This window comes from Lissotriton vulgaris, chromosome 5, assembly GCF_964263255.1.
Source record: "Lissotriton vulgaris chromosome 5, aLisVul1.2, whole genome shotgun sequence".
In the NCBI taxonomy this organism is placed as follows: domain Eukaryota; kingdom Metazoa; phylum Chordata; class Amphibia; order Caudata; family Salamandridae; genus Lissotriton; species Lissotriton vulgaris.
In genome coordinates this window covers 746,715,775-746,729,442 of record NC_141693.1, presented here as the reverse complement: position 1 = coordinate 746,729,442, position 13,668 = coordinate 746,715,775, and the positions used below count along the sequence as shown (strand labels likewise).

The 13,668-nt window shown below is 43.5% G+C and overlaps 1 protein-coding gene across 1 annotated transcript in view; it reads left to right on the top strand.

Annotated features, from left to right (window-relative positions):
- Positions 1–13,668, top strand: part of VWA5B1 (von Willebrand factor A domain containing 5B1) — a 1,100,054-nt gene that overhangs the window by 355,170 nt on the left and 731,216 nt on the right. Inside the window, exon 10 of the mRNA XM_086920192.1 lies at positions 4,208–4,322. Within this exon, the coding sequence (XP_086776318.1) occupies positions 4,208–4,322 (115 nt within the window). The remainder of the gene's footprint in view (positions 1–4,207; positions 4,323–13,668) is intronic.

The following is a 13,668-nucleotide window of genomic DNA, read 5'->3' as shown; positions in this document are numbered from 1 at the left end:
TGTGATATGATAATTCAATGACTGTCTTAGCCAGACACATAGACCCCCTGACGGTCTACCCACTCCTGTCCTACGAGATGGTTTGTGAAAATTAAGAAACCCAGGGTGGAAAAAAGGGTCAGTTGGCCAGGTCTCTTGAAAAATTAGAATGTCCTGGTTATTCACCAGCTCCACCCACTCCTCGATTTGAAGCTTACTACATAGACCAGCTAAGTTCCACGAGATAAGTTTCAATGGTGTTGGGTGATTAGCCAAGCTCACCCCTGCGGAGGCATTCATGCTAGATGGTAAAGGGTCACCCTCCCTCTGGCTTAGAATAACCTCTAAAGGTACATCATCCCTTCTAAGATGGGGACAGATGTTATTAATTTCACCATCTCCACAGACAGCCATCTCGGGTTCCGGGCTTCTATCTTGAATCCCTCTATATATGCTAAACTCATCTTTTCCAACCTGAGATGCCAACGCATCCTGGACCTCAGCCTTATCTGCTTCCAAACTTGCGCCCCAATCCCCTCTAGAAAGATCAGGCTTCACATTCCCTATCTGACATGTCATTACATTCTGTGCTTCATCATAAGAGGGTACTATGTCTAGAGTAGCAAAAGTACCCATGCAATCTTGAATGACCTCCGTATCAGGAAGCGGCAGGTCAAGTCATTCATTTGAGTCCAGCCCCGAAAGGGGTTCATATAGGTTATACAACGGAATGTTCCAGTACTCATTAAAATTGGAAGGGTTTTTAAAGTTATTAGATAAAGGGAAATGTGTAGGGGGCGTTGGCGTGAAGGAAGGGGAAAAAGGTTATTCAAGTTTTTGGCAGGACGAGAAAAATGTGGTGTACAATAAGCCAAATTCAGAGGATTAGGATTTCTACAGGTTCTGGGATAATTAGAGGGTATAAACAAGGCCTCTGGATAAAAGTAAATCAGGTTTCGGGTTGAAACTCCCCCTTCCCTTTTTCCTGGAAACCAGTCGCTAATGTATGTGACTACTCTGTGATCCTTAAAGTTTACGATCACAACATCCCCCTCAATATCTTTCGGTCTGGGACCCACCCAATTGCATCATCTTACGGAGATTATATCTCCGTTTAAATGAGAGGGGAGGGGTCTGTTGGTTCGCAACCAAAAAATAACTTTATTTTTAAGATTGTCATTGTATTCAGTATTTCCATTAGAAATAATTGGGACACCTGTTAAAAGGATCACAAAGTTAGCTGACTCTGGGGGTAAATCCACTGTAGTCCTACGATTTGAATTTACTCTTTGGGTTTTAGCTGCCCCCGGAATCATAGTTGGCTTATTTGTGGAAAGGGGCGTTTTTTTAGGGGCCAGCAATTGCTTCTCTTTAACTGGGTTATGTACAGCCGACGGCTTGGTAGTGATTGGGGGAGCAATTTTACTATTAGATGTTAGGTTTTCATTCTCTTTCTGTGGTCTGCTTAGATTCGGTATTTTTGAACTTAGCTGGCGTTTTGGTCGGATCTGATCCTTGGGTTTCACAGGGTCAGGATTTGTGCTCGGGCGAACAGCTGCCATGAGGCAATCCATTTTTTCCCCTAAAATTCTATCTCTCTCTATGAGTGGGAGCATATGAGATTTTAGGAGCCGTTCAAACAATTCCATTGACTCTTTATTAGACGTTGTTAATTCTCCTGGGATTGGTGGTAGTTGGGTACCTGTTAAGACATCACTCGCTGGTGGGCCAGATGGTTTAATTTTGGGGCCTGCCAGAGGAGGTGTAGCACTCAAAGATTTTTCTTTTTACCCCGCCTTTTCTCCTTCTTTTCCTTGGTGGAGAGTGAAGTGCCCTCCGTGGATTCTTAGGATCGTCTTTGGTCTTGCTAACAGTAAGTGGTGGAATTGTCTCTGTAGGTGCAACAATGTCGATTGAATGAATAGAAAACGTTGAGTGAAGTTGCGAGACAAGATTCAGGGCAACTGGAGAGTTTAAATCAATAAGACTATTGGAATCAATAGGAGGGCTATTTATATTACCATCGAGGATGATATCAGAATGTACAGGGGTTGTACTATAATCTTGAAAAAAAAGAGGGATATGGTCGGTGCTAAATAACTCAGCATCTGTTTCCAACCTACAAATGCTACCCAGATCTTGAGTGATGGGTGAGTTTTGGGGAGTAATCAATGGTTTCTTTTTGAGTAATTCTATGGAGCGGCGGCGCTCTGCACGTCTCTCCGCTAACAGAAGTTCTTTGTCAATTTCTTTGGTTGCTCTTGCAAAATATTTGTCAAGGGGACCAAGAATAGAGACCCCAACACTAGAAGGTAGAGAGCTAGACATGTCCATAGGCATCCTAGACACTTAGGGCACCCCAAAATACAACAAACTTTTAAACAGCAATAGGCTATTTTCCCAAAAGATAAATGTTAGGGACCGGGCCCAGCCCAGCCTCCTTCAGCCCCTGACGGCCACATACGGTCCCGCCCTAGTCCCGGGCTTCTCCCGGGACGCTCCCGCGCAGCGGTCAGCTATGTCTATTATGAAGGAGAAGAGTTAGGCGGGGGCCGTGGCAAGCAGGGAGAGCGGGCCAGGTGCTGGTAATGTTATCCTGCAGGGAATCTTGGGAAACTGAGTCCCTGCGGCACCGATCGCAGCCCTGCTGTTGGTCCTGCCCTTAGCAGCCTCGAATACTCAGCTCCAGGTCGGCTGCAATCAGATTCCCCACCGCGAAGCGGGACCCGCGCAGCGGGTCCAGCGAGCTGTTATGCAGGCGGGCTGAAGGCAGCTGGAGGCAAATCCCAGGAAGAGCAAACAAATCACCTTGTCAGTTCAGGTCAGTTGAGAGTGGTATCCCGCAATAATCAGGAACAGAGAGCTTCTTATTGCACCTGGGTCGGGGACGTGGCAAGCAGGGAGAGCGGGCCAGGTGCTGGTAATGTTATCCTGCAGGGACTCTTGGGATACTGAGTCCCTGCGGCACCGCTCGCAGCCCTGCTGTTGGTCCTGCCCTTATCAGCCTCGAATACTCAGCTCCAGGTCGGCTGCAATCAGATTCCCCACCCGCGAAGCGGGACCCGCGCAGCGGGTCCGGCGAGCTGTTATGCAGGCGGGCTGAAGGCAGCTGGAGGCAAATCCCAGGAAGAGCAAACAAATCACCTCGTCAGTTCAGGTCAGTTGAGAGTGGTATCCATTCAAAGAACCAATCTGTGCAACCAATCAGAGAAATATAACTGACTGTACAGTTTATCGGACATACACTGATAAAATTGCTTCATGAAACTCCATCAAATTCCACTGCAAAGAGCTCATATAGTGAATTCAGGTCCTTCCACTTACTATTTCTCTGCACCAATATCTACACATCCATATATGGCACCAAACAAGGTACCTTCACTACATAGCCGCAGCGTACTCAGCTCAAGGCATCAGCTAAAGATCTGGTCTTATGCACATTCATAGGGAATTCAAATAGAGTTTTCACAACTGAATCTAAAATAATACATTGACACAGTGACCTCCACTCATGTACATGTCAGTCTTATGTATTAATTATGCACCTCCAACCCATGCACCTGCATAATGATAACAGCTGCCTCTGTCTGAGAAACACCAAAACTCTCAACTCAGTTCATCTTGTTGAGTCCACGTCTTTCTGCAAATACCCATTGATGTTCATCTGCTCATTTGCTCTGCAGCCTCTACATCAGGTTTTCAAGTTTTTCAAGGTTTTTATTGGCCAGAATGATGACCTCTGCATACGTATTCAATACGCTTAATCCACGTAGGTATATCCATTGACAGAAACCTTCTGTGACCCAATATTTGATATATCTACCTCAGTATATCCCATATTCCCTCTATACATACAACATACTCATTAATTGAGGATCATCATTCATTAGAAACAATTCAATTCCCAGCCACCCACACCAAACATCTACATGGATCATCCTATAAGAGACCCAAGTGATGAGGCACTAACCGGGCGCGTCTACTTAGTTAACCCATATTTTATCCCTATTTTAGAACCCCCTAGATGGGTCTTTGGATGGGTTGTACTACTTCCTTGTGTAACCATTCTTGGAGACAAATGGCTTCTTTAAATTAAGCGCCTGGGCTTGGAAACATTTGCGGGTGACAGCTTTGTTCTGGGTATCCTGCATTAAAAGATGTTTACCTCTTACAAGCATTCTACCATTAACATTTCACTGGTTTCTTCTGTTTTTCTTCCAATATGCAGGTGTTACAGTTTTGGGATTGGGCAGAATGCCTGCAGAAGGCTTGTGCAGGGCCTTGCATCGGTCTCAAAAGGAAGTGCAGAATTTCTGGTTGAGGGTGAGAGGCTACAGCCAAAGGTATGTCCATCAGTCGAATAATTTCAATGACTTTTTCTCTCAAACACCCAAGAAACCCAAGTATTATCTCTAAAGTATACAGAGATTGCGAATGTCTCCATCCCCCACACTTGCTGGCGGCCAGCCTTCACATTCTCCTCTCCCAACACTCCTGAGACCTCCATCAATAAGACTCCCAATGGAGGTAGAATCCAACCCTGAGAATGCCAAGGCATCCAGCCCTGAGACTGAGATGGTCAAGGCCTCTCTATTCCTGAGATTATATTGTCCCTAGCTCTGAGACTGCGGAGGCAATACCATTAGCCTTGAATTTGCCAACTCAGTATCCCCACCTATCGGGATATTTATCCATCAGGCTGCTGCACGGAGGGTCCGTACACTCCCCAATGTAGAGAGATTGAAGGGCTCCTGCTTACACACTCCTAAGGCCTCCCTCCCTAAGACTTTCAAGGCCTAATATTACCAAGCCCTCTTGCCACCAAGAGCTTAAATCCTCTGGCACTGAATCTTCAAGCCACCCTTCAAACATCTATAGTCTCTGGATCTTGCGGCTCCCAACAGCCAGATCCATATGACTGGCAAGGCACCAAGCCGGAGGCTCACAAGGCCTCAGAAAGAAATCCTGTGGTCCTCTGACCTTGTGACACCCAAGTCCGTGCACCCCAAAACTACCAGGGCCTTCAAGCCTAATACTCCAAACAACCCTCATCTCTTGTGCTCCTGCTCCTAACTCCTTAGGTTACATCTCGATACACTTAAGGCCTCCAGTCCTGAAAATGCACAACCTCTATCTCTCATTCTCATGGCCCCAGTCTTGATAAATTCACGTTTTTCTAGCCAGGAGACTCCCGTAGCCACCACTTTAAGACTCATCTGTCAACTTTTAAACCCCGGAGGGACTCAAACACAAGTCTCTCTCTCTGACTCAAAAAGTTCCCACAGGAACAACTGCTTATAGACTGCTATACGTATGCTTACATACGTACAAACACCCAGGCCACAGACATACAGGAACAATGAGACTATGATATGCAAATCTCCCACCTTGAGACTGAAAAGCGCCTAGCCTTGAGATTTTCAGGTCACTTGCCCCTCAGACTACTAATTTCTCAGGATTGAGGAGTGGGGCAAGGAGGGCCCTGCCACTCCAAAGTCCAACAGCTTCATTAATGCTAAATCATTTTTCTTTGTTAAATACTGGAAGGATATTTATGAGTGGTTAAAAAAGCCCATCTATGCAGGTTATACAATCTAACTTGTAAGCAGGTATATTGCCCTGTTTTGACAATTTTGAATTGAATATTGGCAATGGATTATTTTAATACCAGTCAATTGTTACTGTCAAACAAGAAATTCTGCAAGATTGGATAGATGCTATCCTATGAAATTACAGGTGAGCTATATAATATATTAAAGTATTACAAAATAAATGTAATACAAATAACATGTATTAAGTTGGAACGTAAAGTACATATAAATGGATGGTCCGCTTACAGAAATGCTGATGTAGTCAGCTACAGCTAATGGGTTTTTGGACTCTGACCTTGCCTGTACTTGATTGTTGGTATGATAGATTGATGCTGATGGAGTATATAAGGTAAACAAAATTATATGAGAGAGTAGAAACGGCTATTGATTTCGGAAGGTTAAGTTTCGTACATGTAATTAGAAGTTTTCTTCTATAGAGTAGCAAGATTAAAATGGTATACAGTGATAGTAGGCTTTTTTCTTCTTCGTTGTTGAGATTAGTTTTATATGATTTGCCTTGGTCTTTGGGTAAATGCTGAACAATTAAAATGGAAATGATCACCACAAGTTTTTTTTCTTTTTCTAGTTCATAATTTTGTGAAAATTAGCTTACTGATACTGGAACACTTTATTACCCTTTATTTGAGGTTTGTTTAAAATCCAATTTCATAACCTGCTTGGATTCACACCTAGGGTATCATCAATGAGGAACTGAAATAAATTAAGGTCCGTTGGAAGTGCGACTTTCATATAAGTTTGAGTAATATTCAAAATAAGTCAAAAAATGTATAGCAGGAGGACTGTATATCAGTTGGTAGTTTCACTAGATGACTTTTAAATATAATTAATGTATGAGTAATGAAATATCAATACATTAAAAAAGAAGCATTTTAACACATGTTGTGACTCTCGCAAGCACTGGGCAAGTATAGGGCTGAGTTGACTCAATAAGCAAAACACCCTAACTCCTGTGGTCAGGATTCAGATAGTCATGTGATCACACCACATTGCCTATCCTGGAAGTTTGACTTCGTTTTGGGATAAAGAGAGGAGATAGCCTTTGTACTATTTTCTTCAAAATGAGTTGTCCCAAGAAGGACGCTTTGTGTGCCAACTGCAGGAGAAAGTGCTTGAGGTATTGAGGCACAGCAAACCTCATGCTCAGTCCCGGCTCAGTATTTTTGGTCTCAGTATATTCCAGAAGACTTGAACATGATTGAGGCAAAATATTTCACTTAGGCAAAAGCCAGTTTTAGAAGACCTTCCAGAGTGAGGCACTCTCCAGGCAGATTTACATATTTTCTGGATCTCTAGCTGCCAATACTGTTGTATTCCTACACTATGTCATTCCTAGAACTTTTATATGTCATCTAGAATGCTCCTGTGTCAGCAGTCCATTCTGCTGTTGGATCTTGCTGTGTCAACTACTCTTTTCTTCTTGTGGATGTCAAGTTGTCATTTCCTTGATTAAAACTACTTGCTACCTACCTACGCATTGGTTCTTCACTACATAAATTCTGGCGACGACTGGGTAACTACAGCTTCTAGCAAGAAGGATTCCATGACAACGTTCACGTTTAAGTTTACGAAAATGTCTGAGACTGCCTCTCTACTTTGAAGCACTGACGACGTTTTCCTTGTCGTGCCCTGGAATAACCATCTCTAGTGTTCAAACCGTGAGTTTTCTGTACTTTTTTCCAACTCAGTAAAGGTAGTCATTCCTACCGTGTGCCCATTTCCGTTAGACGCTGCATCCTTCAAATCGTGTGGAACTCACGCTCGCTCATTTCTGCACCCGCTGCGTCTTGGCAACACGGAGGAATCTCCATTGCGGTGCTTAGCAATGCCGGAGAGCTCCCACTTCTACGTAGAGGTCTACACTCGTCTATGACGACGCTTCAATTCCGGATTACAGGTGCATCCTGGGTAATTTATTTTTTATATGCTTCTATAGCGCCTGAATAGACCCCCGAAGGGGTATCTCTGCGCTTTGCCATCCAGGGGAAAACCTGCTACTGTACCCGGACAATACCAATAGATAGTGGGGGAATAAAATTAAATGCTAGAAAAGAGGTAGGTTTTCAGGGTTTTTCGAAAAGATAAGTGATCAGAACTGAGCTTTAGTGAGAGGGGGAGGGTGTTCCACAGAACAGGCCCAGTATAGGCCAAAGCCCTACCTCCTTGACGGGCTTTTTTAATCTTGGGAACCTTGAGGAGTTGGAGATTGCTTGATCGTAGTGAGCGGCCCGGAACATAGGGTGTAAAGACTGTGCTGAGAAATTTCGGGCCTATCCCCATCAGGCATTTGTGAATTGTGCACAAGATTTTAAATTTGGTCCGCAGTCGTACTGGGAGCCAGTGCAGTTCCGTCAACAGTGGCTGGGAGGGAGTCCTAGGTGGAGCATTCATGACTAACCTCGCGGCCGTATTCTGGACCACCTGTAGTTTGTTAAATTGGCCTTCATTAGATGATAAAAGAAGGCCATTACAGTAGTCCAGTCTACTGACGACCAGAGCCTGGACCAAGGTCTTTCTGTGGTGATCTGGGAGAAAACGAAACACCCTTCTCAACAGAGAGATAACCCCAAAACAGGTACCAGCAACCTGGTTGACATGATCTTTAAAAGTCAGTGACTGATCAAATAACACTCCCAGATTTCTTATGGTCTGCTTGGGGATGGGGGCGGGTCCTAGTTCACCAGGCCACCAATCACTGGACCATAATGTTGCTGCTTCCCCATAAAGTACAACCTCGGTCTTGGTCACGTTGCACTGTAAGCAGTTGTTGGCCATCCATTTGGAAACTGCCCTCATTCCTTCTGCAAATGTTCTTTGTAATGCAGGGGAAAAGGTCTTAAAGGGGAACAGAAGTTGGGTGTCATCGGCGTAGGACACCGGTATAAACCCAAACGATCTCACTAAGTCAGCCAGGGGGGCCACGTATACATTAAACAATGTGGGGCTCAAGCATGAGCCCTGTGGCACACCCCTGGTGAGCTCCCTGGCGGTGGATTTGTGGGAGCCCAATCTGACTTCCTGAGAACGACCGGAAAGAAAGCTCTCCATCCAGGACAGGGCCGCACCTCCCAATCCTATCTCTCTCAGCCGGCAGAGAAGCAAATCGTGAGACACCGTATCGAAGGCAGCGGATAAGTCCAATAGCACCAGAATCATCGACCCTCCACTGTCAAGCGTCATCCTGATGTTATTGGTGACAGCCAGTAGGGCGGATTCGGTGCTATGGTTGGGCCTAAAACCAGATTGTGAGGGATCTAGGCCATCCGCTGTCTCGATATAGTTAGAAAAATGGGTGTTCACGTGCTTCTCTGTTAACTTGCCGATGTAAGGCAGGAGAGAGATAGGTCGGAGGTTTGTTAGATCCGTCCAGGGTAGGGTCGCCTTCTTCCTAATTGGGTTTACTACCGCAGTCTTCCATTCCATGGGGACTTGGCCTTTGGCCAGGGAGGTGTTAATAACTGCCTGGATCGAGGGGCTTAAGATGGAAATTAGAGGGGCCACCATTTTAGCCGGAAGGAGGTCGTTGGGGGAGCCTGTTTTCATATGGCCAATAAGGGTTGCCAGGTTTTGATCTGTGACGGGAGGAATGACAAACAGGGAGTTTGTAGCCTGAATGCTGGATTTAGCTTGGGGAATGGATGTAGAGACCCCAGCTTTAGAGGTTAAAATTTTATCATAAATCAAATTAATTTTTTCTTCAAAGAATACAGAAATTTCGTCACAGAGTGGTTGAGAAGCATCTTCAATACTCTCAGTGGCTGCAGGTTTAATAAAATTTTGCAAAATTTTGAACAGTTCGCGCGGACAATTTCCAGCCTCTTCCAGTTGTACGGAGAAATGAACTTTTCTGGCTAGTTTTATTTTTTTATAATATGCTGACTGAGCCTCATGAAAGGCTTTCCTGGCCACTTCATTTTTAGATGATCTCCATATTTTTTCTAAACGCCTGCATTTTTGCTTTTCCTTTCTGAGATCAGCTGTATACCATTTCTCCTGTTTGGTATGGGGGAATTGCTTGTGTGGTTTGAGAGGAGCAAGGGTATCAATAGCGGTTTTTAGGGACTTATTAAATTTCTCTAATGCAGACTCAGCAGTGTCTGCATCCGTGACAATCGGTTGCACCCAATGTTTGTGTAAATTGGTCACTGAGATTTTATGCCATTCTCGCCGAAGAATTGGTGGGAGCAGGGTTTTTTGTGGTCGTTTAATCGGACCAGCCAGATAAAACTCCACCAGAAAATGATCTGACCAAAGGATCTTTTTTGCAGGCAGACATCGTACTTTTGTGCTGTTAGAGAATATGAGATCAAGGGTGTGGCCACCAATGTGTGTGGTACCGTTGTTAATTATTTTAAGCCCCAGATTAGATAAGTCAGTTGTTAGGTGCATGGTTTCAGGCAATTCTGGAATATCCATGTGTATATTGAAATCCCCAAGGAGGATAAAATCCTCCTTTGCTTTCATATGGGGGGCAAGTGTTTCCAGAAGGAGCAGGGCAAAATCGGGGTTGGAGATAGGCGGACGGTACAAAAGGGCTCCTTTCCAGGATGTGCTTCCTAGTGTGATTTTAAAAATCATTATTTCCATCATTGGACTACATATTTTATCTAAAATAGTTGCCTTAAACATGTCCTTACATATAATTGCCAATCCACCCCCTGTTTTATTGGGCCTATCCACATGCATGATTCTGTATCCTGAGGGAACACCCAGCACAACAGCAGGTGTTGTGTGGGGTTTCATCCAGGTCTCAGTGAAAAAACAGAGATCAGGTTGTTCTGTGTGAATAAGGTCCCAAATCTGTAGTTGGTGTTTTGGCATGGAACGCACATTTAAAAGAAGGCATTTGAGTTCCAGGGGAGTTGTGGTGATAGTAGCTTTGCCCTGAATGCAGTCCACAGTCGAGTCTGACTGAAAACGACATTGGAGGCAAGAAAAACTCCCCTCAAGCTGTTTATATTGCAGCCGTGTATCACAGCTCACCCTGGGCTGCAACAGTCGGAGGGTTTGGGGTGTATACGTGACGAGGTTAGTACCTTCGATATCGGGAAGCATAGTGGGATACTTTGCGACCTCCGCGCCTCTGTCTGCCTCGTCCTGTCGCGGACGGGCGCAGACGGGCAGCTCTTTGGCTGGTCTTCGGCGTGGCCCCGGCGGTGCTGCGCGCGATCGCTGCGCGCTCACAGGGGGCGATGGCTAAATAGGCCCTCCAGATTGGTGCACTAGAGCGCTAACCGCTCGTGGAGTGTCCCAGCAGGAAGTGACTGGCTCTCCCTGGCCCGCCCTCCGCACAACGGTACTGGTTACCGCGTCAGACCGGGGCGGGTCAGGAGAAAAGACGAGCACAGGCTTCCTTTTAGTAAGTAAATATCGTTTCCCTCCTCCTTGTAATCAGGAAAAAGGGCTATAAGGTATAAATCACCCCAGAGTCAAGTATAAGTGTGGTGAAAATGCGTGTCACAGATATCAGTGCTAATAATAAAACATCGTTCGTGATTCAACAAATGTTATTTTTAAAAACGGATATTTTTAAAAAACAGGCAATTCACTTTTACCCACCACAAGTAGGGAATGCACGGGCAAAATACCCTTTCACCTCTACTACGTCTTACGTCAACAACGTGCCGCCATTTTGTTTATTTGCTTCGTGACTCTCGAAAAAGCAAATTTCACGAAGCAACTCTTCTTTTCATCACCACTTCGTTATTTTGCCTCGTTTTTCAACCGGATTTATTATTTGGCACTCTACCAACAATAAGGTACTTGAATCCTTTTATTGTTTTTATTTTTTTTATTTTTATGTTAAATTTAATTTCTTTAAAAAAAAATAACAAGCATGTCTAACATTTCTGCTCCACCTCATTTTTTACAAACTGCTGGTGAGCCAAACATTGAATGGGATCTATGGCACCCAATGTTCTTAGCTTATGTTGATGTTTTAGAGAAAGATGGGTGTTCAGCCAAACGCAAGTTAGCTCTTCTCAGACATTGTCTTGGTGGAGCTGGTATTAAAGAATTTGACAATCTTCCACCAATTGATGATGCTGGAGATATGGATGTTTTTGAGAAAGCTTGTACACAGATGAAAATTCGTTTCGGAAGGAAAATAAATACTGTTATGGAAGGTTTCAAATTTTATTCCCGCGTCCAGAAACAGGATGAATCAATTGAGGATTATGTTTCTGCCTTACGATCCTTGGCTTGTTCGTGTGCTTTTGAAACTATTTCTGACGAACAAGTTCTCAGAGATCAGATAATGATGCGCACTAAGAGTAAGAAAATCCAAGAAAGACTTTGGTTGGGTACAGAATCTTCTTTGAGCGCAGTTATCAACATTGCTAAAGGCATTGAGCAATCCGAATTGTTTGTTTCTGAAATCAGAGGTCAAACATCCAAGCCTCAAGTTCCTGAGACTGAAGTCTTGTTGGTGAAAAGTCAAAACACTTCATTTAATTCAAATAGAGTACCGCCTAGAAAGGACAATGAGAAAAAAAATTCTGAAAATAAGAATATTGTTGATAATAAGTTTTCTTACAGGAAAAATGTTTATTGTTACAGATGTGGCAGTTTTAACCATTTAGGAAATTACAGGGGATGTCCACCTTGGGATAGAGTATGTGTCAAATGTAAAAGGAAAGGGCATTTTGCTAATGTTTGTCGTTCTTCTCAAAGGGTCAATTATATTTCTCAGGAAGAGGAAGAAGTTTTACATAGTTTCAACTGCATTCTATCTGTGGATGATTCTGAGCAAAAAGAGTTCCCCTCCTACACTATTTTAATTGACAACCAACCTATTCTTTTAATGATGGATTCATGCTCATGGTATTCCATTATTGGTTTGAATCTGTTTAAAAATCTTTGGGGCGACAGAAAATTATTAACGTCTGATATATCTCAGGGTGGTTACACTGGGCAGAAAATAAATATGGAAGGTTTCTTTTGGGCTGACATTCAGGTTGCGGATAGATATACCAAAGGGAAAGTTTATGTCGCCACCAAAGGTGTTGCCATCTTAAGTTGGCCACATCAACGTTTGCTTGGCATTAAACTTGACCCTAATGCCAATCCTCCAGTTTACTTAGGTAATCCTTGTGTTTTGAGTATTTGCGAATTGGGAGATGATTCTCTGTTTGTGGAAAACACAAAAAAAAAAATTCCTGATGTTTTTAAGGACACTTTAGGAAAATTCGCTGATTTTAAGCACAGGATCATCCTGAATGACAATGCCATTCCAGTCAGGCACAGGGTCAGGAATGTTCCATTAGCCTATCGTGAGAAACTAAAGGATATTCTTGGTGATCTTTTATCAAAACAGATTATTGAACCTATAGAATCCTCTCCTTGGGTTTCTCCCATTGTTTTATCACTCAAAAGTTCTGGCGAGCTCCGTCTGTGTGTGGATCTCCGCAGTTTAAACAAGGAGATCTGGGTAGATAAACATCCTCTCCCTAACATCCACGAATTAATTTCTTCTCTCACAGGTGCCACTATTTTTTCAACGATTGATTTAGCTAGTGCCTACCACCAGGTTGAGCTACAGGAGGAATCAAAAAGACTTACGGCTTTTGTGACTCCAGAAGGCATGTTCCAGTATTTGCGAATGCCTTTTGGACTCGCCAGTGCTGCGTCTGTTTTTCAACGCCTGATGAAAGAGGTTCTTCTTGACTGTAAAGGAGCCATTGCGTTCCAAGATGATATCCTGATTTTTGGAGAAGATGTTAAGGAACATGATCACAATTTGCATTGTGTGTTGTCCAATGTGCAAAAGAAGGGTCTTACTTTAAAGTTCAACAAATGTAAATTTAGACAACCTAAAGTTGAATATCTAGGGCATGAAATTTCTAAAGATGGCATAAAACCTAAACTCAATCATGTTAAAAGTATTACCGATGCTCCCATTCCTTCCTCCAAGGAACAATTGTTGTCCTTCTTAGGACTTACTGAATTTTATGGTAAATTTGTCAAAGATTACTCTACCATTGTACACCCCTTGCGGTCTTTGCTGAAAAAACAAGCTAAATTTATTTGGGGTAAAGAACAGCAAATTTCTTTTGATTCTTTAAAAAGCAAAATTATCAAT